The sequence below is a fragment of the Arvicanthis niloticus genome, chromosome 2 (assembly GCF_011762505.2).
Source record: "Arvicanthis niloticus isolate mArvNil1 chromosome 2, mArvNil1.pat.X, whole genome shotgun sequence".
Lineage (NCBI taxonomy): Eukaryota > Metazoa > Chordata > Mammalia > Rodentia > Muridae > Arvicanthis > Arvicanthis niloticus.
In genome coordinates this window covers 137,743,886-137,767,482 of record NC_047659.1, presented here as the reverse complement: position 1 = coordinate 137,767,482, position 23,597 = coordinate 137,743,886, and the positions used below count along the sequence as shown (strand labels likewise).

Here is a 23,597-nt window from a genome sequence, read left to right as displayed (position 1 = left end):
TATATGACTATAATTTTTTTATATTATTATAATCTTATTATAGGTGATGTATACCTATAATCCCAGCACTGGGAAGGTAGAGGCAGGAGGATCAGGAATTCTAGGCCAGCCTTGGCTACATAGTAAGTTTGAGGCTGGCTAGCCTTCGCTACATAAAACTTGGTCTTAAAAAAGGATTGGTTGTATTGTCTTTATGGACTACAGCTAGTTTCTCTCTCTCTCTTTTTTTTTTTTATTAATTCTCTCATATATTATATCCTGACCTCAGTTTCCCCTCCTCCATCTCCTCCACATCCTCCCTCCTCCTCCTCTTCCTCTTCTTCCTCCTCCTCTTGTGTTTCTCTTCAGAATAGGGCAAGCCACTCAGGGGTAGCAACCAAACACGGTGTATCAAGCTGCAATAAGATTAAGCGCCTCCCTCATGTTAAGCTGGAAGCTAGTTTTTATTAGCAAGTTTCTGTTCTGTCATCAGTGTGAGTTGACAAGCTCCGCACTCGTGTGCCAGGACAGGCCGTGGCAAACATTGAGTTATTTGTGTGGTTCTGCAGTGCCTAGTGCTGTTCGCTTTCTCTTTGTAGTGGTGACAGGGAGTCTCTTTTTCACAGCATAAAATGAAAACAAGGGTCATTTGAAAGAAAGCTAGGAGGCTGTTCAAATGCTGGGCCATGGCTGCCGTTCAAGGGACAGTGGCCTATGATAACTGGTTCTGACCAGACATGCAGTGTTCAAGACAGGAGATCCTGGAAGGAAATGAGAGAATTTCACTATGCAGAGTCTAAACGATGTTTATGTTCTGCCAAAGGGTCCACTAAGGTTGGCGGTGTGCATGCATGTGTATGTGTGCATGTGTTTGTGTGTGTGTGCTCTCAAGTGTGCATTCGTGTGACAGAGTTTCAGGTATCTTTGGACTCCGGTTTGGTATGTAGCCTGGGATGGTCTTGAACCTCTCACCTTCTGCCTCCACACAGGTCTTATGTGTTGTGATTTTAGGTGTATGCACCATAGCTGGTTTGTTAGGTCCTAGGGATGGATCCCAAGGCTTGCCTCACGCATGGTAGGCAGGTCTCCTATTTGAACTATTACCCAGACTGGGTAATCTTTCTTTCTTTTATTTATTTATTTATTTATTTATTTGTTTATTTATTTATTTATTTATTATTTTGGTTTTTCGAGACAGGGTTTCTCTGTATAGACTTGGCTGTCCTGGAACTCACTTGGTAGACCAGGCTGGCCTCAAACTCAGAAATCCGCCTGCCTCTGCCTCCCAAGTGCTGGGATTAAAGGCGTGCACCACCACTGCCTGGCATCTTTTATTTATTTTTTAAGCTTTTAAATTTGTGTGTGTGTCATCACCTGTGGGTAGAGGTCTTCAGAGGCCAGATGACAGTGTCAGATGCTTGAGCCTGGAATTAAAGGCGGCTGTGAGCCACTTTATGGGTGCTGGGATTAAACCTATGTCCTCTGAATAACAGGAAGTACTCTTTCCTGCTGAGCCATCTTTCCAGCCCTGGGCTAAGAACCTTAATGTTGCCTTTATTTACCTCTTAACAAGGATTTGACAGGATTGGCAGGGGTGGGGTGGGGTGGGTGGAGGAAATTGATGGAAGGGATGTGATGCCACCAGGGAAGGAGGCTTCCAGCAAGAGCTGGAGAGATGGACTACCTGGACGCAGAGCTCCGTTTCCTTTTAGAGATTAGCCCTTGGCTGCTCTCCCTGAGGAGAGGCAATGGTTACAGCATCCTGCTGTGACAGGGTCTGGCGGTGGATAGCCTGTGGGCAGTTTGTGGTGATGATAGATGAAGCCAGGATTGGCCAGGGTGGGCTGCTGTCTTGTTCTTCCTCAGCAGTACTGATGGACAGGGTCTGAGTGTAGTGGTTGGATGCCAGCACTACCCCACCCTTACACTGTGACAGCCAGCACTGTTCCCAGGCTTCCGTAAATGGCTCATAATGGGGCAGAGTTAGCCTGGGCTCATGCAGCTGCACTCTGTTTGCCCGTTGTACTTTAAAAGTGTCTTCTGTCTTCAAATCGAACCAGACCTTGTGCGCCGTGAACTCACATCTGGGCATTGTTTCCCATAGTGAGATCAGCCTTCTACTCTCGACTGGGAAGAAGGTTCTTGCTTTACTTTCTTGTTTATAGTGGGTCTGCCCCTCTGAGCCATGCACCGCCCCCAGCTCTCCCCTCACTCTAACACAGGGTCTCTCCACATTCTCTGGGTTTGCTTGAGAAGTGGTGTGTTCCCCACCCCCAGATTCCTACATAGAAACTCTAGTTTGAATGTGACTGTATTTGGAAGGCCATTAAAGACATCATTATGATAAAACATGATTGTACACATAGAATAAAAATAAGACGAGTCGGGCTGCTGAGATGGCTCAGGGGGTAAGGGGAGTCTGAGGACCCAAGCTGAATCCTGGACGAGGGCTGTCTCCTGACCTCCACGTGTGTGCTGTGACAAGCAGGTGGCCCCATACACGTCCTCCCCCCAATAACCACATAAAAATGTAATAAGAGAGAACAAGATGATCAGGGTAGCCCAGATCTAGCCTCGAGACCCTGACGGTGCACAGGGAAGTACAATCCAGGGACCTAGCCACCGGCAACCACCGAGAACAGCTACCTTGATCTTATACTCACGCCGTCATAATTGAGCAAATTAGTTTTTACTGTTTAACATCTAAACTTTGGATCTTTTGCAACAACACAGAAAGGTCACAGAGCAACCATTGGCTGTTGTGTTGGCAGGAGTTCTACCTCACTGTTTCTAATAAAGCTTTATTTAAACTGGTGCTGCTGAGCTCAGTCCAGCTCTAAGATCTGCTTATAAGCGTGCCGCAGGGGCCAGTGAGATGGCTCAGCAGGCGAAGGCGCTTGCTGCCAAGCCTGAAGGTTTGTGTTTGATCCTTAGGATCTCTATGGTGATAGTACATCCTCTGAGCAAGTATGCACATATGTGCCTCCCCCTTCCCTGTCCCCCAGTGCTCTTACTCTTCGAGCCTGCTCTCAGCCTCTATTCTCACCCTTTAAAATGAGATCATTGACTTGGAACATAGGTTAGCCCTGGCTGTCCTAGAACTCACTCTGTAGACCAGGCTGGCCTTGAACTCAGACATAGAGCTGCCCGTGTCTCCAGAGTGCTGGGATCAAAGGTGTGTGCCACCACTGACTGGCCACATTTTAGCTTTTATACAGCCAGTATTTGAATTAAAGAAACACAAACAAAATGAAACTTTCTTTGTCATCCACTGCAGTGGTACTGCCTTTAATCCCAGCACTCGGGAGGCAGAGGTAGGCGATCTCCATGAATCCAAGGGTATGAATTCCTGGTCTTATAGAGTGAGTTCCAGGACAGCCAAGTCCATATAGTAAGACCCTGTCTCAAGAACAAAACAATAAAAAACCAGCCTTAGGTGTAAATGCATGCTGCATATGTGCCTCTCCACACACAGGAAAGTATAGAAGTAGCCCTTGCATAGCTTGTGGGCGATGCCAGATTCCACCCTCAGTGCCACAAACAGCATATCCTGAAAGGAAGATAGAAGCAGAGAGGCAAGCGGCAATGGTGTCCTGCACTGGGTGACGATGAGCCAGCGTTTCAGCTCTGCTTATGAGACAGGTCTCACTCCGTATTCTAGGTTGGCCTTGAAATTATAGTAGTCCTCCTGCCTCATCCTCCAGATTATTAGGGTTATGGACGTGAGCCACCACATCCTGCCGCAAATGCCTTTCCCCCCCTTTTAAGACAGGGTCTTGCATTATAGCCCTGGTTGGGCTCAGACTTAACCATTCCCTACTGCCTCAGTCTCAGAGGGCTGGGATTACAAGTGTGCACATCATGGCCTTGCACAAATAACATTTTAAATGGCATTGCCGAGGCTGTGGGCGCAGAGCAAGTGCTTAACCAGGACCAAGCCTTGGACTGGAAAGAAAAAAGAACAAAGGTGTGTGTTTCTGGTTTGTGGAAGAAGAAGGTTGCGTTTTCCCAGGTTGGTTCCGAGTTTGAGTCTGAACTCTGTGGTCCGAAGCACAGTGACACCAGAGACAAGGGGGAGAGTTAGGGAGAGAGGCCTCTCATGTCTAGATAAGCCAGCCCAGCTCAGTGGCACTCCTGGTTCTGTAGGCCATCTCACAGAAGGCCAGCGAAGGCACCCCTCATATCTGCTCTCTCCGCCCACTCACCCAAAAGCCAACTGAAATTTATAGCATAGCATGCAGACTAAAAATAGCCCCCGTGACTCACGAATTCATGCACTCCGTAAATATTTACTGCGCACTGATGCCATGGCTGGCAACTTCAGTGCTGGGGACACCAAAGGCACACTCCTGGCGGCAGCAGCCTGTATGTACCAAGACATATCATGTGGCCAGGGAAGGCTTGGGTGAACTTGGAGTCTTAGATGTCAGTGCTCTGCCCTGTGTGTGGAAGGCTTGTCTGGGGAATTGCATGTGGTCCTGCTGCTAGGAGCTCCACGGGGAAAAAAGAGGCATGCAGACCGTAAAGAACTCTGCCTGCTCCTGCTCTGTGGCCGCCCAGGCCCCCATACTTTCTGTTTGTTTTCTCCTCCCCTCTCTTTTTTTTCTCCCCCATCTCTCATAGCCCTTGTTTCTAGGCCTAAGTGAGGTTACCAGACTCTTCTCAGACCTGGATCTCAGATCAGACTGAACTCAGACCGGCCTGGTGGTTGAAGGTCCCTCATTCCCATCTTAAGCTGGTGCTTCACAGCTATGGTATAACCGAGATTTCCCAGCAGTCGCTAACCCGTGGCTCAGCCTTGGAGATGTAGTCATGAATGTCCCTCCCGAGTCAGTGGGGACTGGAATGACAAGGGCCTATGGGACCAGGAAGACCGTGTACAGCCCAGAACTACAGTGAGAAGCTCCAGCTCTGGGACTCCAGTGGGATGACTGCTTTGAGGCAGGGCTTCATGTAGCCCAGGCTGGCCTCACCCTGTCCTTACCTCAGAGGACGTAGACAACAGCTATAGGTCATCTCGCCAGCTTCCCAGTGGGATTTTAAATAGCAGTCCTTTTCCCTAGGTGTTAAAGTGATACTTCCTGTTACAGAAAAGTTAACGGTGTGCCACCTAAATGATCATTATCACTGTATCATGGTGCCAGGGTTGGGAGCCAGGGCCTTTGCATACGCTATGCATGCACCATGGCTCAGTAGAATTATATATAAAGCTCAACCTCTAAAAATCTGTGTGTATGTGCACACACTCCAGTGCACATGTGTGGTGGTGTCGGGCTGAAGAGGGCTTTGGATCCCTGGAGCTGCATTTACCGGCATGCGTCAGCCTCCCATTGCTGACATTTTGGTTTGTTTCCCTCCCATGGCTAGTCAGTGAGTTTATTTCAGTTTGTTTTTACTATTGTAAGTTATAATTTTTGTATTGACGATAATCTTGATAAACTTTATATGTTTAAAAAAATGTATATATTATGCTAGGTGTGGCCCACACCTTCGATCCTGGTGCTTGGGAGGCAGGCCGATCTCTGTGATTTGAGGCCAGCTTGGGCTACATAGTGAGATCTTGTCTAAATAAATAGATATTTTATTATTGTTGTGGTGAGGTCAGATGATAGCTTTATGGAACTGGTCTTTTCCTTCCATCTACATGGGTCTGGGGACTGGGCAAGTCAGGAGGCTTGGTGGCAAGCTCCTGTACTTGCTAAGCCATCATGGAGAACCTTGTTTTTGGAGGAATTTTTGTTAGCTACATTCTCAAGTCAGTAGATGCTCAAGGGGTCTACACATTATATTATGTGGGTTTCTGGAAGGTTCTGCAACAGCCTAAATTTCCCCATGTTTGAGTAAGGGCTTGGATTGATGGCTTTCTCCAGTTGTCATTTGATGTAAATGCTCTGTAGACCTACTGGGTGATCTTAACTTGTGGCCTGTTGAGTGGTTGTTTAAGAATATGCTACCATTCAGTGTGTGTTTGTTGAATGAGCAAGACTAAGTCACGTTAGTCTGGTTGTTTGAAATATAGTTTTACTATGTAGCCCAGGCTGGTCCCAAAGTCTCCATCAGGGCTGGGATGACAAGTATGGGTGACAAGTTTGTCATCTCAAGCTGCTGTGGGTGAGAGGGCTGGGTGCAGTCATGTCGAGCTTCCCTGAAAAAGGAGGTTTGTAGCATAGTAGGAGCCCAGGGTCCTGTGTCAGCCTCCTGAAACTGCCTCCCGATCCAGGCCTTGCTGGCCTGACTCCTGGCTGCAGCCTCCCTTTTGGGGCAGACAAAACATTTCTGTGGCCTTTATTTTGCTTTGGGATGGAAGGTGCAGCCAAGGCTGACCTTGAACTCCTGACTCTCCTGCTTCATTCTCTCAAGTGCTGGAGTTACGGTTGCTCACTGCAGGACTGGACAGGGTTTTGGTAGCCTTTCCTATGGCCTTGGTGAGGCTTCTCTGTGACAAAGCCCCACCCACATTGCAGCTGAGCTGTAGCAATGGCTTACTGCTGGTCGCCATGGGAACAGGGGAAGGGAGAGGAAAGTTCATAGTGAGGTGACTGGTCCCCAAGGTCTGACTGGCCTCAGAGACTGTGTATGCAAACAAGACTGTGGGGTTCAAGTTTGGGTGGAGCTGCTTTAACCCATGACCTGGAGCAAGTGAGTTCCTTTCTGAAAAATGCCAAGGTTAATACCACCCAGCACTTTGTTGTTGGGGATTTGTATTAAAAGAAAAGGGGGGGGGAGGGTGGGCAGCTGTGGCACATGCCTTTGATCCCAGCACTCAGCGGGCAGAGGCAGGTGGAATCTGTGAGTTCAAGGATAGCCTGGTCTACAGAGTGACTTCTAGGACAGCCAGGGCTACAAAAAGAAACCCTATCTCTAACCCTCCTACGTTCCCTACCAAAAAAAAAAAAAAAAAGAGAGAGATCTTGGTTATTTCTGTTCTGAGTGTTTTGCCTATGTGTATGTATGTGCACCCTGTGCCTGGTATCCAGGGAGTTAGGAGAGTGTGTCGGGTCCCTGGGAGCTGGAGCTACAGTCTGAGAAGGGCGCTAGTTATTGAGCTCTGGTTTCTTACAACAGCAGGAAGGACTCGGAATCACTGAGCCATCATCTCTCCTGACCCAGTTTGGGGTTTTGAGACCGTGGTCTTAATATGCAACCCTAGCTGGCCTGGAACTCACAGAGATCCCCCTGCATTTGCCTCCTGGGTGTTAGAATTAAGTCTTGTGTCATCATACTTGGGTGTTCTGTATTTTTCTTTGAGACATGATATGGTGGTTTGAATATGCTTGGCCCAGGGAATGGCACTATTTGGAGGTGTGGCCTTGTTGGAATAGGTTTGTCACTGTGGGCGTGGGCTTTAAGACCCTCCTCTCTAGCTGCCTGGAAGCCAGTATTCTCCTAGTGGCCTTCAGATGAAGATGTAGAATTCTCAGGCTGGGCAGTGGTGGCACACACCTTTAATCCCAGCACTTGGGAGGCAGAGGCAGGCGGATTTCTGAGTTCGAGGCCAGCCTGGTCTACAGAGTGAGTTCCAGGACAGCCAGGGCTACACAGAGAAACCCTGTCTCACAAAAAAAAAAAAAAAAAAGAAAAGATGTAGGACTGCATCATGCCTGCCTGGACACTGCCATGCTCCTGCCTTGATGATAATGGACTGAATCTCTGAACCTGTAAGTCAGCCCCAATTAGATGTTGTCCTCATAAAAGCTGCCTTGGTCATGGTGTCTGTTCACAGCAATGGAAACCTTAACCAAGACAGAAGTTGGTACCAGGCTCTGGGGTATTGCTGTGATAGGCCTGACCATGTTTTTGTTCAGGAGAATGTGGATTTTGGGACTTTGGATTTGGAAAGCAGTAGAATGCTTTAAATGGAGCTTAATGGGCTATCCCTAGTAGGAATATGGAAGACATTGGTGCTGAGAGTGATTTTAATTGTACGGACCTGGCCCCAGAGTTTCAGTATGTGGCCTAGAGACTGTTTTTGTGGTATTTTGGTGAAGATTATAGTTGCTTTTTGTCCTTGTCTGAAGAGTCTACCTGAGGCTAAGGTAAAGAGATTTATATTAATTGCACTGACAAAGGGAGTCTCAAAAAGCCCAGCAGAGACTTCATTCTCTGGTTAAGTCTCATGAAGAGGAGCATTTTGAACAGCATAGCAAACTGAGAAAGGAAAAATGTAAAATGTATGGTTCAAGTAATAAAGGGCCACCAGTGTAGCAGGGTATATGCCTGCTACATTGTATTTGCAGCGGAGCTCGTGATTCAGCAGGAAAAGAGGTATCAGCCCTTAGAAACTCTGCATTACTAGGTCTGTCAACAGTTTGAAGTACAGGGACTATCCTGGTAATCAGCAGTTTCTATAAATTGGCAAAGTTTTAGAAGCCATGTTTTGTGCTTCCTATATTTTCAGTTAATTCAGTCGTTCAGGATTTCTGATGGGGTTGAAGACTTACAGTCTCATAGCCAACTCAAGCTATTTGAGATAACAGATTTGAGAGGATGGTTTTCAGATGACATTCATTCTAAAGCCGAGATATAGTCAGGTGCAGAACTAAAGTCTTTTCGTTAGGATAGGTGACAGAGGTTCTATTTAGTTGGCAAACAGGATGGACTGGGTGTTAGGTCTATCTTGCACTTGTAAGTTACAAAATGGAAATGGTTGTGCTCAATTTATATCTAAGATAAAAGAGTCTTTAAATTGGACAGAAAGGGGGAAGTGTTGTGGATAGCCCCAGTCTTGTATTTTGATGTTAATTCTGCTTTCCTGGGAGGGGCTGCGGAGGAGGAGTGACTCCGTACACTGATGGCTTCTTGTGAACCTTCTGCCCACTGTAATTTGTAGAATAAAGGCCAGAGCTGGTGATTGGACAGTAGAAGGGGAGGTGGATTGAAGAGGTTTGGGAGGAGAGGGAAGGAGGACAATGGAGGAGAGAAGCACTTGGCCTGGAAAAACCGGAAGTGATAAGGGATTTCATGGATGGGGAATAGAGTAGGGTAGTGGTAATTCTGTCCAATCCAGGCGTGCAGTTTGTATTCATAACATTTGAGTTGTGTTTTTATTGATCAAGCCTTTTGGCATTGGAGATTGACTGCTACACACCAGGAAGTGAAATGGAGCTGAATCCTGTGTTCAAGGCGATAACAGATGAAGGGAGTGGGACTCTGGGGCAGGATCCCACCAGCTAAGCTTACTGTTTATGCAGTGGGACTCTGGGACAGGATCCCACCAGCTAAGCTTACTGTTTATGCAGTGGGACTCTGGGGCAGGAACCCACCAGCTAAGCTTACTGTTCATGCATTTGCCATTGAACAAGGAATAGTTGTATCATATTAGGTGTTGTTACTTGGTTATTGTTTTCACCTGGACTTTTAATCTGGAATGAACTACAGTCCAGAAATGGAGGGCACAGGCTTTTGATCCGGATCTTGAGGCATAGTGGCCATGAAATGGTTAGGCCCAGGCAAGGTTGTTAGCATTCTGTCTAAAGTCCACCTCCACAGTTACCTGGCAACAGTCAGGTAGGCCTGGTCCACTATAAAAAGGGCTGCTTGCCCCCTCCTCCCTCTCTTGATCTCTGGCCTCTAGCTCCTCTCTGTCCCCTGGCCCCTCCCCCTTCCCTTCCCCCTCTCTCCACATGGTCATGGCCAACCTCTACTTCTCTACTCTCTCTCTTTGCCTCTACTACTCTCCTGGCTCCCCTCCCCATGCACCAATGAAGTGTTTATAATAAGATAAAGAAAGTATGTTCTGTGGGTTTGTGGAGAGGTATGGGTGAAGGGGATGTCTCAGCAGGCCCATGCAGAGGCATCTCTTCCCCCTGAGGGACCAGTCACACATCGGTATAGTATAGAATAGAGTTTATTGAGGGCAAGGGGACAGAGAGGAGCTAGAGATCAAGAGATCAAGAGATCAAGAGATCAAGAGATTAAGAGAGAGAGGAGGGGGCAAGCAGCTCCTTTTATAGTGGACCAGGCCTACCTGGCTGTTGCCAGGTAACTGTGGAGGTAGAGTTTAGACAGAATACAGTACACACCTTTAATTCCAGGAGACAGAGGCAAGCAGATCTCAAGTCCATCCTGGTACAGAGCAAGTTCTAAGTAGAGAAAAGCTTAAGTCCAGTCTTCAAACCCAGCATTCAGGAGATAGAGCCATGCAGATCTCTTGAGTTCAAGGTCAATCTGCCTAGCAGAATTCAGTACAATTTCAGTACAGATTTCAGGCAAGCTTTAGGCAGTGAGGGAATTGGAGATAGACAAGTTGGTAATAGAATAAGGGGGGCCATGTTCCAGTCCCAGCAAGCAGCAGAACTTGGCAGCATAAGCCATGCGGCCCTGGCTTTAGAGTGAAATATAAACTACTGGGACTTCTGGGACAATTGATGCTGGTTAGCTGGAGCTAAGAAATTAGTGGTGATTAAGAAGAGACCAGCATCACTGAGGTGAAATCTTCTGGGAAGTGTTTTCTGAGATCACAAAGAAGCTGTGTTCCAGAGATAGCCAAGGTTGTACCTCGTGCTGCAGCTGTAGTTGGTAATGTGTAAGAGTTACCCGGGTGGTACTGGTTTTGAAGGCATGGAGGGGTCATGGAGAGCGGCTGAGGCTTGGCACTGTGAGAGGCCACGGAAGGCCATTGGTGAAGGTGCTGCCTCAGTTGCAGTTGGTGGCTCAGGACTTACGGGGTTTGGCACCATGAAGAGAGCCTATGAAAGGTTATTGGTAAAGCCTAGTTGCAACAGCAGCAGACCCCAGTGTATTGGAGATGCCAGTACCATGGAATGATCACCAGGAACAGCAGCAGTAGTGGGGTGGAGTCAGCCAGAGCTGACTACAGAGGGCAGAGCTGGAGAAGTGATGTCAGCCCTTTGGGGGAGCCCAGAAGATCATGTGTGGATCCCAGTCATTAGAAAAAGAAGCTGTGAAGCTGAAGTTGCCTTGGTGACCCCAAGATGTTAAAGATGCCAGAGCTGTGGGATACCTGCCAAGAAAAGCTGCTGACAGGAAGTGGAACCAGCCCAGGAGAGAGAAGTTTGTTGCAGTCAACAAAGATGAAAAAGGAGTTGGAGATCTGAAGACTGCTTTGACATCAGACATAGAGATGCAGAGTTTGGGGTTTGCCCAGCTGGTTTCCTGTCTTGCTTTGGGGATTACAGTTAAGTGATTGGATGGATCTCAGAAGAGACTTTGAACTTTGGACTTTTAACATGTTGAGACTGTTATAGACTATGGAGACTCTTGAAGTTGGATTAAACGTATTATGCTGTTTAATTATGGTCCCCACAGACTCATGTTTGAACAAGCCTATGGAGGCCAGGGAGTGGAATGTTATGGTTTGTATATGCTCGGCCCAGGGAGTGGCACTATTTGGAGGTGTGACCTAGTTGGAGTAGGTGTGGCTTTGTTGGAGGAAGTGTGTCATTGTGAGTGTGGGCTTTAAAACCCTTGTCCTAACTGCTTGGAAGCCAGTCTTAGCAGCCTTCAGATAAAGATGTAGAACTCTCAGCTCCTCCTGCACCATGCCTGCCTGGATGCTGCCATGCTCCCACCTTGATGATACTGGACTGAACCTCTGAACCTGTAAGCCAGCACCAATTAAATGTTGTCCTTGTAAGAGTTGTCTTGGTCATGGTGTCTGTTCACAGCAGTGAAACCCTAACTAAGACACATGATTTCACTGTGTAGTCAGCCTCACCTTGAACTTGCAGTGATCCTCCTGCCTCTGCCTTTCAGTGCTGGTATTACAAGCAGCTGCTCATTGTCTCAAGAAGGAATGGGTGGTGTGTGTAGCATCCATTCACAGACCTTAAAACTTGGTGCCACGATATACAGAGTAGGTGTTAACTAGTGTGGGGAAGTGGGAACTAGTGGGACAGAGCTGCTGCTGGGGAGTACCTGGTCTGGTCCTGCCTCTGTCCCTAGGTTCCTTCCAAGGCTGCAGTCTGGGAGCTCAGAGGCAGCGCTCCACAGTGGGATGGCACGGCAGAACTCTGGGCCACAGCCGTCTGTCCTTCCCATTTTGGATTTTCTGAGAAATGCTTTCTCACCAGCAAGAGGGTTTGGCTGGACGTCACACATGGCCACTTGGAGGCTGGAGGACTCATCGGTCTGCGTGGGGCTTGCATTTAGTAAATGGACAGAGTATCTTATAGTTGACAGCTTTGGTATCAACTATACAACAAAGGAGGAAATAGATTTTATTGTTTATTTAGGCATGGTCTTGTGTAGCCAAGGCTAGCCTCAAACTCTTGATCCTCCTGCGCTGGGATCACAGTCATGCTCCACGCTCGGCTGTTGCTGGCACTCTCTAAGCTCTCACTGTGCCTAGCGCTGGCTGGGGGCTGCATGCTACACCTGTTTTACAACCTGTGACAAAATGGGCTTAGATCAAGGAGGAAGTGCAGGCAGGCAGGCAGGCAGGCAGGCAGGCAGGCAGGCAGGCAGGCAGGCAGGCAGGCAGGCATACTGGCATACTCAAGGCCCTGGGCATGTGAAAGGCCTGCGAGAGTTAATCATCTACACAGACGGTCAGACACAGCCAGCAGCCGGCCAGGGTGGAAGCGATTGACCTGTGAGCCTGCTGTAAGCCAGGATGGAGGGCTTTGATTTATTTTACAAACCTATGAACAAAGTTGTGATCAAGGTTGTATATTAAGGACAAAACCTAGAACCCCATACGTGCTGTATAAGAACTCTGCCTGATCAAACCGCTCAAGGTTTGATTGATCTATTTATTTCAAAATTAATTCAATCAATTAATTGATCGATTGGATTAATTCTGTGCACCGTCGTTAATGTTCCCATAAGCCCCTGTTCCTCACTCCGTGTTCCTCTTCAGTTGGCCCCACCAGCCTTAGAAAACACTTTTAATATTTGCTAAAGCCCACATCTGTTTTTGCACCTGTAGAAATCTATAGGTGCACACACAATTTTCGTGCTGTGCCGAAGTCAGAACTCGTGTCCTGAGTATATTGGGCAGGTGCTCTGCTAGTGGGCTGCACCCCCAACCCCACAGCAGATTTCTTTTTGTTGTGTTTTATGACAGGGTCTCGGCTGTCCAGGAAACTGCTCTGTAGACCAGGCTAGCCTCGAACTCACAGAGATCCTTTTGCCTCTGCCTCCAGAGTGCTGGGATTGAAAAAAGGTGTTGGATCCCTTGGAACTTGAGATATAGTCCATGAGCTGCCCAATATTTATTTGTACTGGGAACTGAACTTGGGTCTGCTGTGCCCTCAACACTTGGGACATCTCTCTAGCCCCTTAAATTTTATTGTTATGATGGTGATGATGCTGGTGATGGAGATGATGCTGGTGATGGTGATGATGCTGATGCTGGTGATGATGCTGATGCTGGTGATGGAGATGATGCTGATGCTGGTGATGATGCTGATGCTGATGCTGGTGATGATGCTGATGATGAATCATGTGCCATGGTGTGTGTATGGATGTCAGAACACTGCCTTCGGGAGTCAGTTCCTCCTTCCACAGTTGGTTCCAGGCTCTTCAGCTTAAGCTTCACATGCTTTTTCCTGCTGCTCCCTTGACATTTTAATCTGGTTGAAAAGCTGTTGCTTTCGGCAGATGACAAAGCTGTTCTGTGAAAAACTTCTTTAAAAAAAAAAAAAAAACCACCAGAATTTAAACATAGCACGTAAGAAATTAGGCCTGGTGGGAAGGCTCAGAGAGTGAGATCACTGGCTGCTCTTAAACAGGGCCTGGCTTTGGTTCCCAGCCCCATGTGGCAGTTCACACCCTTAACTCTACCTCTAGGGGATCCAGTTGTAGTGTGTAGTTTTTGCTATCCCACTTTAAGCTCTGGGTGAATTGCGCTAGCAGCCCTCACCCAGAGAATATTGGATCCTTGAATGAAAAACACGTACACATGTTGTTCAGTTTCAGCCTGTGTTCTTGGCTCAGTCGCTGGGTGCTTCTAGTCTACCTTGGCTGGCATGCCCATCCCAATATTCTCAGCACCCTTAATCTGCCCTCAACTTAGTAATGGCTCTAACCTCCCACCTGGAGAAGCAGCCTATAGCCGCTCTGCCCAAGATCTCACATGGCTGGTCACCTTTTTCTCCCTTCCCCACAAACATGGCAGAAAAACTCTTCTTTCCCTGTGTCTCCTCTCTTCCCCTCCAGGGACCTGGAAGTCCCACCTCTTTCCTTTCACCCAGCAATTAGCCCCTGGCATCTTTACTGCTAGATCGAGAACCGGTTGGGGCACAGGACCCTCTTTTGGCTTCTGCTGGCACCAGGTACACACAGTATTCTTACGTACATGCAGACAAACAAAACATTCTACATGTAAAGTAAATCTTAGAAAGAATGCTTGTAGTCAGACATGGTGGTGGTGCACACCTTTAACCCAGCCCTCAGGAGGCAGAGGCAGATGTATCTCTGTGAGTTCCAGACCAGCCTGATCTACACAGGAAGTCGAGTCTAGCCAGGGCTACATGGTGATTCTGTCTCCAGCAAACACACACACAAGAAGAAAAACCTATAATTAATTGAATTCCTCTCATGCACTAAGTACTTTCCTAACCCTAGATACAGGTCCATAGTCCCAAAGTAGTTAAGCAAGACAGGCCTTCTCTTTCACAAAGGCCAGCTGGGAATCAGAGATGCATGGCCAAAAGCCCCACTGTTAATCTTAACCTGGGCTAGAGGTGTGTGTGTGTGTGTGTGTGTGTGTGTGTGTGTGTGTCTTGACACCTAACCTCACCCACAAAGCCCAGAGCGTTGTGAGACTGCTCATTGTTGTGCTCAAACACACAAAAGAAAAAAATACAAAGAGAAATCAAACCACAGGTACTGGGAATGCCTGGCTTGGGTCCGGATCAGTCAGGCATAGGCTCCTTGCCTGCTTCTGCTCCTCAGTGACAGGTGAGGCAGAGAAGCAGGGCATGCTGGCAGGTCCTTGAGTTCTCCTGGGCTCTGTCTGCCGTGACCAACAGATGTGCTAGCAGCTAGCTTGTGCAGTTGTGAGCAGGAAGTGAAAACATGAACACATGTTGAGCTTTGCAAGTGAGTACGTGTGTCTACTCCACAGCACAGCGAGGGGCTGTGCACTTCCCTCCAGGCCCCCACTGGGACCACCGCCTCTGCCGGGACAGTGGCATCAGCTTCTGGACGGTTTGGTTCACTCCCTCCCATCCCTCCCTCCCTTCCCCCTCCCATTCTTCTCCACTGCTGCATCTTTTCTGCCTAGCAACAAGATGACTGCTTTTTAAGATTAGGATGTGTGGGTTTACATTTAGTTATTTTGTGTGTAGGGCCTGTGCGTACACAGGGCCTGTGTGGAGGTCAGATGACAACCTAGAGGTCAGTTCTCCTCTACGAGGGTCTGTAGTAGTAGTTGATTTATCCTTTCTAACCACCCCGGCAGCTGTGGCACGAGTTCCTGGATACTGGCCCAGTGTTGTGGATTCTCAAGTGAAAGACACACACACACACACACACACACACAGAAACACACACACACAGAAACACATACTTACACATACACACCCACACACGCCCCCCCACACGCTTGCATGCACACACATGCACCTTTAAGGCATATTTAATATGCCTTAATCAGCTCAATGGTTGGGCCCTCTCAAACGTCCACGCAGCTAATGCGTCCCCTCTGATACTCCCGAGTTATTGCTTACTAAAATCTGTATTCTAACTTTGTTACCTTAGACCCAATGGGAGAGCCCCCTGGGGCCACACTCTTCCCAGGCTCTTACATGATTGTACACACTTTCTCATGCAGGCCTCAAGCCTGATCCTTCTGCTTCTCCAGAATGGTGGTACTAAATCCTTCTCTTGGTTGCCCTCCCCTGGGAAATCTGCCTGCCCAGCCATTGGCCTCTGGCCATTTTATTTACCAATTAGAACCGACTCGGGGCAGGGACCCCCAGCATCTTACGTGTGGATTTTCGTGTAATTGTTTTGGGAACCCAATTAACATAATACAAGCAATGAACCAAATCCACCGGATTCCAGGAGATGAGCAGGCTTGGCGGCAGGCTTTTCACCCATCTCCATGGCCCCAGGGGGATTTGGTTTTTAAAGTGTCAGTCTGGAGGTTGTACTTGGAGAGAACCTGGGTTCAGTTCCGAGCATCCACTTGGCAGCTCATGTTTGTCTGTAACTCCAGTTCCAGAAGATCCAGTGACTTCTTCCGACCTCCTTGGGCACTACATGTATGTGGTACACATGCATCTTCATGCATGCAGACAAAACACTCATGCACATAAATGTAAAATGAAATTTAAAATGTAAGTAAGGCTGTCCAGTCTGCTGCTGTAGCTCCCGTGAGCGTTACTGCACGTGAATTAAGACCCAGACCCTGCCTTGGTGATGAGACCCTACCATTTCCACCCACTCTTCCTCCCTCCTCTTTCTGCTCTTCCTCCTCCCTCTCCTTCCCTCCTTACTCCCCCTCCTCCCATCCCTCTTCCCCTCCTCTCCTCCTTCCTCCCCCTTTTCCCTATGTCCTCCTCTTTCCTCATTGCCTTCTGTTCTCCCTTCTTCCTCTTCCTCCCTCCTCCTATTTTTCTACCTTTTCCCCGCTTCTTCTTTCTCCCCCTCCCCTCCTCTCTCCTCCATCTTCATCCCCTCTTATCTTCTCCTCCTCCTCTGACCTCATCCTTTCCCACGTCATGGTAGACTTCCATGTGGACCAGTCTTCTCGGATTGTTTCATGGGCTGCACTTCCTTGGCCAGTTTTATGTCATTTGTCCCAACCACATGTAGCCTCATAACTAGGAGAGGTGCTACAGTGTTAGACTACAGATGGTTAACTCAAGGGGTGCCCCATCCATGCAGCTATGGGGAAGTCAGTGTCCGTGCTGGGTTGGCTTCTCAGTGGCACTGCTGCTCAGGGTCACCCTGACTCCTGGAAGTAACCCTCATCTATGTCTGTAGTTAAGCCCAGTGAATTCACACGTCCCCCAAGTTGGGCTTTGGTGGAATGGTTCATTGGTTCGTCATTAGTAGCCTGTAAGAGGAGGAGGGTAGAGCCTTCTGGAAGCACCCAGCTTGGGGGAAGGTTTGCTGTTTCCCTCTACTACACAGAACTTGCTTGTGTTGTTCCCTGCGGGTACTCATGGGCCAGCTGAGGGTCTGGCTTGTGAGTATTCAGCATGTCCTGTGCTTGAACCCATGTACAGAACTGTGGTGACTTACCCTGTCCGTTCTCAGCACGCCTTCAGTAAATACTGTCCAGCTGAAAGGCAAACTGATCTGTGTTGAAAATAAGTACTCAGAGCCGGGCGGTGGTGGCGCACACCTTTAATCCCAGCACTTGGGAGGCAGAGGCAGGCAGATTTCTGAGTTTGAGGCCAGCCTGATCTACAGAGTGAGTTCCAGGACAGCCAGGGCTATACAGAGAAACCGTCTCGAAAAACAAAAACAAACAAACAAACAAACAAACAAAATAAGTATTCAACTTTGTTTCTAGGGACAGGACAAGCAATGTCCTGAATAAGGTCCCAAATAACAGCCATCCCTCCATCAGATCAGCCTCGCCTGCCATCACTTGTCTGTCAGTTAGACTACCTCATAGAAGTTAGGATCAGGAAGGGTCCTGAGTATGTTGCCATTTGTATACAGTGTTGCTCCAGTCGCACATGGCCTCCTGGGGAGGGGCTGGGGTATATATAGCCTGGAAAGATTGATTCATGTGGGGAAGACACCATGCTGGGCACAGACCGTCCCATGTGACTGCTTTGGGATCACCCACATTAATTCCTGTGGAATCATGCTTTGCTTTGTTGCTGGGACCCTGGGAGGACGGGTAGGCTGCATCTTTCTAGGGACAAGTTTAGTAGGGGACTGTGAAGGGGAAGGCAAGAATCTTAACCTAGCGTTTGGTTCTCTCAGGACCTGGAATATGACTGCTTTTCTTTTGTTTTGACAAAGACAGCATCTTGCCTAAACCCAGATTGACCCTGAACATGCTTTGCTCCTGAGTGTCCTGTGTGAGTTACAGGAATGCAGTGCTCCTCCGAATTGATACTTTGTATCTGATGGGCTTCCTCAGTGCGTGGATCCTTACGATAATGAAACTGACTGGAAAAACAAAACAATTAGTCTCCTAGCAGTTACCTAAACAACTTCAAAACACAAAGACTGAAGCCTGGAATTTGGCGAGTAGGTCAGTCAGGCTGATCCAGAAGCCCCAGGAACCTTCCTGTCTGTTACCCCAATTCAGGGATGATATGCATACCATCATGCATGCTTGGCTAGTTATTTTAAGGAGGGAAGGAAGGTGTTTTTCTGCTCATGAGTCAAGGGTACAGTCTGTATGGTGAGGAAGGTGTGACGTCATGAGGCAACTTATCACACTGCATCCTCAGTCAGGAACCAGAGAGGGACTAACACCAATCTCTGGCCTTTTACATGGGTCCCGGGCATTGAACTCAGGTCCTCATGCTTTCAAGGCAAGCACTTGACTGTCTCCCCAGCTCTAGTCTTTTGCTTTATAGCACAAGTTGATGATAGAGCCATTTCATGCTTGAAGCTCTCAAGGCTGATGGGAAGTCTGTTTTAGTATAGTCTCTGTTAACTTTTAACTAGTCTCCTGCTGAGGAATGGTTGGCTTTACTTCTGGTATTTGATTTACACTGGTGTGAAAATCTTAGTTCTTTGTGTGTACACATACACACACACAGACACACACATAGACACAGATACACATAGACATACACATACAGACACAAAGATACACACATACATAGACACACACAGACACACAAAAACACATAGACACACAGAGACACACAAAAACACACATAGATGTACATACAGACATACACAGATACAAGCACATACATAGACACACACAGACACATACACAAAGACACACATAGACACATACACACACAGATACACGCACACATAGATGTACACACATAGACATACAGATACACATACATAGGCACATACACAAAGACACACATAGACACACACACAGATACACACACACACACATACACACACATCTATAGATTACTAAGGAACAACCACCTGATTACTTGATACTCGGAACCTTTTATCAAAACAAAACAAAAACTTGCGCGACCAGTAAGCAGAGATTCTCTTACTTAGTTTTCCAGTTAGCTATGTGGCATACAGTGTTTTCTGTACATGTTTGTGGGGGTGTGGCATGAGCCTGGAGGTCAGGAGGACCGTCAGCAGGAAGTTCTCTGAGGTTCTGGGACTCGAACTCACGTCAGGTTTGTGCAGTCAGTGCATTTGCCGCTTAGCTGTCTCATCAGCAGTAGATACAGTGTAAAGGATTGTCGAGGACTGAGAAGTACTGGAGTGCCCTTTGTGTGGACTGCTCTGCTGCCTGTGAGTCCAGTCTCCTTCCCTCTGCACCTCTCCCCTCTGTCTTAGCTTCCTAACCCCCCATCAGGTGACAGGGCTTCAGCTAATGTCCCCTCTTGGCCAGTGTGGTGACTGCCTGTGAGCAGGCCCGTGGTGAATGTGGAGTCCTTGGGGATTCTTGTATGGCTTCTGGCCTTAGAACTACTTAGTGGCCAGCAGCAGTTCCTGGCTGCAGCACCTGTCTGTATCCCAGCATGCTCCACCCAGCTGAGTTTACTGGACTGAGGATGCTATTTTTAAGGAAGAGCATTGTGTTTCATCATGGAAATTTTGAACGCCTGAGCAGGCAGCTCGCCGGCTGGCTCCGCTTCGGGGTCCCGCTACACATGGACCCCGTGGGCTTTTCCCCTACTCCCCGGCATCCCACCCAGTCCCGACCTGCAGGAGGAAGGGGCGAAGGAGGGTCCACAGGGAACCAGTCATTATGTGAGTCACAGCAGCTATATCTGGCTGGTTTTACTTTGCTTGCTGATATCGGAGGGTCTGGCAATCTGGTAATGTCCTCCTTCCAGCCTGTGCAGGGGGGCATGGGATGAACATCAAAGGGTGTGTGTGTGTGTGTGTGTGTGTTGTGTGTTAGTTTCACTGTAGCCTTAGGAGACTGTGATTGTCAAGTCGTTTGCAAGCTCTCCTGAACCAGGTTCTCACTGAGGCTTTACTGTGCTGGTGGCAGAGCCTGCTGTGTTCCCTTGGCTTGTGTGAGACCCGGGGTCAGGGTCGGTACCAGTGACCAGTGCTCTCTGGAGGGCTGGACTGGGAGTGGCACGCAGGTCCTGCTTCTGTGGCTGGCTGTTGGCACATCTCCAGGTTCTCTAGGCACAGAGACGTGGCCTTTCCTGCTTTGCGCCTTTAGCATTTACTAAAAAGAGAATGGTCTGGGTGGAGAGAGATTCCCCCACTATCCTTTACATATGGGGAGGGCACCCACATAGGTCAAGGGTGGATCTGGCTGATGCTCGAATCTTGGTTCATGAGCTTCACTCTGCACCCTCTGCTCTGTAAAATGTACAGAACCCATAATAAAATCTCCCTGAGGTGTATAAGGTTTCTTAACTTAAATGTTTCTTATTTTTAAATGAATGCTTTTTTTTTTTTTTTAAATAATTTTGGGTTCCAGGATTGCATTAGTTACTTCTTGACTGTGATTAAATACCTAACAAAAGCGGCTTAGAGAGGAAGGCTGTACATTCCGTTCACTGTCCCTCTTGGGGAAGCCATGGCAGAGGAGAGTGAGGTAGCTGGTCACACTGTGTCCACAGTTAGGAAGCAGAGACCAGGAAACGCTGGCGCTCAGCTGGGTTTCTCCTCCTTGTTCAGTCTGGGAGCCCACAGTGCTGTCACACGATCCTGGTGCTGCCCACATGTAGGATGGTTCTTCCCAACCATCTAGAACCTCCCTCATGGAATGCCCAGGGGCTTGTTTTCATGGTGACTCTCCTCAGGCAACCATCACAGGGACACAACACCATAGACTACTGCAACTTAGGTCAGTGAAGATTGGTTGTTACCCCAGATCGGATGGCTGTGGCCCTGCCCTGGCCAGGACCCTTTAGAGAAAAGCATTGTGAGGAGAGTGGACAGATGTGGGCGTGGCTTTGATGGTGTGGGTGTGGCCTCGATGGTGTAGGTTTGGCCTTGCTGTGAATCTCTGGCCTGGGCACTTGTGGGCATGGCCTTGATGGTGTGGGCATGACTTAGATGTGCGGACATGGTCTTGATGATGTGGGTGTGGCATTGATAACAGGGGCGTGGCCTTTTATAAGATGGGCGTGGTCTTATCTTGTGGGTTTGTCTCTCCCACAGGTGCTGTGAGTGGCTGAGATGTTGCGGTGGAGGGGAGCCCAGGCCCCGTACTGTCTGGTTGGGACACCCCGAGAAGAGAGACCAGCGGTACCCTCGAAATGTCATCAACAACCAGAAGTACAATTTCTTCACGTTTCTTCCTGGGGTACGTGCAGCCACGTTTTTTTTTTTTTTTTCCACCGTGACTTTATGCCATTGTTCCAGTCTCAGTGGACTATAGTCTCTATGGTAGAGTTTGTGAGTCTGCTCCGTTCACCACTGACCCTCTGTCTTCCCTGACCGGGAGGGACTGCACCAGCAGGGGATGTCCCTGTCTTCAGGACAGCGGCGCAGGTCCACCTGTGTGATAGAGCAACTTCATGTTAATTGGGCATTTTGGAGACAGCATTATAGGATGCCAGAACAGATCATCAGTGGTGCTCACGTTGTCTCTCCGTGCCACCGCCATGTCGGGGACGAGGCTCAGGATGGCTGGGGACTCAAACATACAGAGAGAAAAGTTTAATCCTACCATCTAGAGAAGGAATTTATATTTTTTGTTAATAAATGTTTGAGGAAGGCTAGGGAGATGGCTTGTTCAGGACAGAGCTTGGTACAGACATAAGGACCTGAGTTTGGATCTATAGTACTCATGTAAAACCAGGGCATGGTGACACACAGCTGTAATCCCAGCATTCAGGGAGGAGATGGGATTCCTGAGGTCACTCACTGGGCAGGTTGTCTAGCCGGTCAGTGGGATACAAGGTTGGTGAGACCGTTCTCCAAAAAAAAGTCGGAGGATGATTAAAGACGACACTTCTGTTGACTGCTGGTCTCCCTGCATACTTGCACACATGTGCACACACACACAGCAACATGTAAACACAGGCCCACAAGGAATTCTAGAGCCCTGACGCTTGCCCTTGGTCCTGCACGAACCTGAGGCTGTGGACACACTCATCGCTGCTGATGTCATCCCCATTGATGTCGTCCTCATTGCGAGCATGTGTAACTTTAACTTCTTTAAACCTATTTTTACGGGCGGTGGTGGCGCACGCCTTTAATCCCAGCACTTGGGAGGCAGAGGGCAGAGGCAGGCGGATTTCTGAGTTCGAGGCCAGCTTGGTCTACAGAGTAAGTTCCAGGACAGCCAGGGCTACACAGAGAAACCCTGTCTCAAAAAAAAAAAAAAAAAAAAAAAAAAAAAAAGCCGGGTGGTGGTGGTGCATGCCTTTAATCCCAGCACTCGGGAGGCAGAGGCAGGCGGATTTCTGAGTTCGAGGCCAGCCTGGTCTACAGAGTGAGGTCCAGGACAGTCAGAGCTACACAGAGAAACCCTGTAACGGAAAACCAAAAAAAAAAACAAAAAAACAAAAACAAAACAAAACAAAAAAAAAAAAAACAAAAAAAACAAAACAAAAAAAACAAAACTCCCAACCCCCCCCCAACAAACCTATTTTTAATGATGGGTTTTAAATGCTTTAACCTTCCTTGTAGCCCACCACCCGCCAAGAGGGGAAGTGGGCCTGCTTGTAAAGGTTCTTTGGAGCAACTTCCATTCGTGTTGTCCGGAAATTGATAGTGTAGTTCATAGGTCAGTAGAAGCAGCTTGATCTACCCACAGACACGTCATGGATATACCAGTCGTCTAGTTCAGTAGAGTCAGGACAGCAAACATGAATCAGCAGTGGCGGCACTACCACCAGGTGACATCCAGGCCTCAGCCTCAGCAAGACCCACAAGGGTGGCACAGCTTCCTCTGTTAGGAAGCCAAGCTCAGCCTTCATCACTGTCCAAGTGGAGCATCACATGTGCTCCACGTGTTTTGCCTCAACAGGTGTCCGTCTCAGTTGACATCACCTTGTCATCACGGCAAGAAACTGCAGCACACCACCAGAAGTTTTCTGGTGCATTTTTGTCTATTGAGTTCCGACAAATGTAGCTCAGCAGTACAATGTAAGGGAACCAATACATGCCTGTCATCAGCTAAGAATCCTTTATCACGTGTCCTTTCACGTGCTTGCTTTAGCAGAACATTCTCTCTCCTGTGTCTGCTTCAGCTAAACGTTCCTTCAGGAGTCTGCCTTACTTTTCTATCTGTGTCCACTTTAGGAAAACCACCTCTTCACCTGCTTGCCCCAACAAAACACTATCCAACACAACTGATTTTCCAAAGAACCCTTAAAGTTTTCACTTCAAGCATCTGTGGTTGCTTTGGGTCAGGCAGGTGGTAGCCAGCTCGGGTCAAGAAGGAGGAGAAGTAGCAGTTATTGTCACTGCGTGTGAGTGCAGAGCGTGTGCATGAATAGCTCCAGAAATTCAAGGCCAGTGTGAAGGGATTCCCCTTCCCTCCCCTCTACTCCCCTCCCCTCCCCTCCCCTCCCCTCCCCTCCCCTCCCCTCCCCTCCCCTCCCCTCCCCTCCCCTCCCCTCCCCTCCCCTCCCCTCCCCCTCTCTCTCTCTCTCTCTCTCTCT

At 48.3% G+C, this 23,597-nt stretch overlaps 1 protein-coding gene across 6 annotated transcripts in view; it reads left to right on the top strand.

Annotated features, from left to right (window-relative positions):
* Atp9a (ATPase phospholipid transporting 9A (putative)) overlaps positions 1-23,597 on the top strand; it is a 105,847-nt gene that overhangs the window by 8,825 nt on the left and 73,425 nt on the right. For 4 of the 6 annotated variants that reach the window (XM_076930291.1, XM_034495001.2, XM_034495003.2 and 1 more), the window contains exon 2: positions 21,145-21,289. In XM_076930291.1, coding sequence (XP_076786406.1) covers positions 21,145-21,289 — 145 coding nt within the window. Of the gene's footprint in view, positions 1-6,538; positions 6,619-19,579; positions 19,768-21,144; positions 21,290-23,597 lie in introns of those variants that run through there. The other 2 variants (XM_076930290.1, XM_034495004.2) reach the window with 2 other exon arrangements.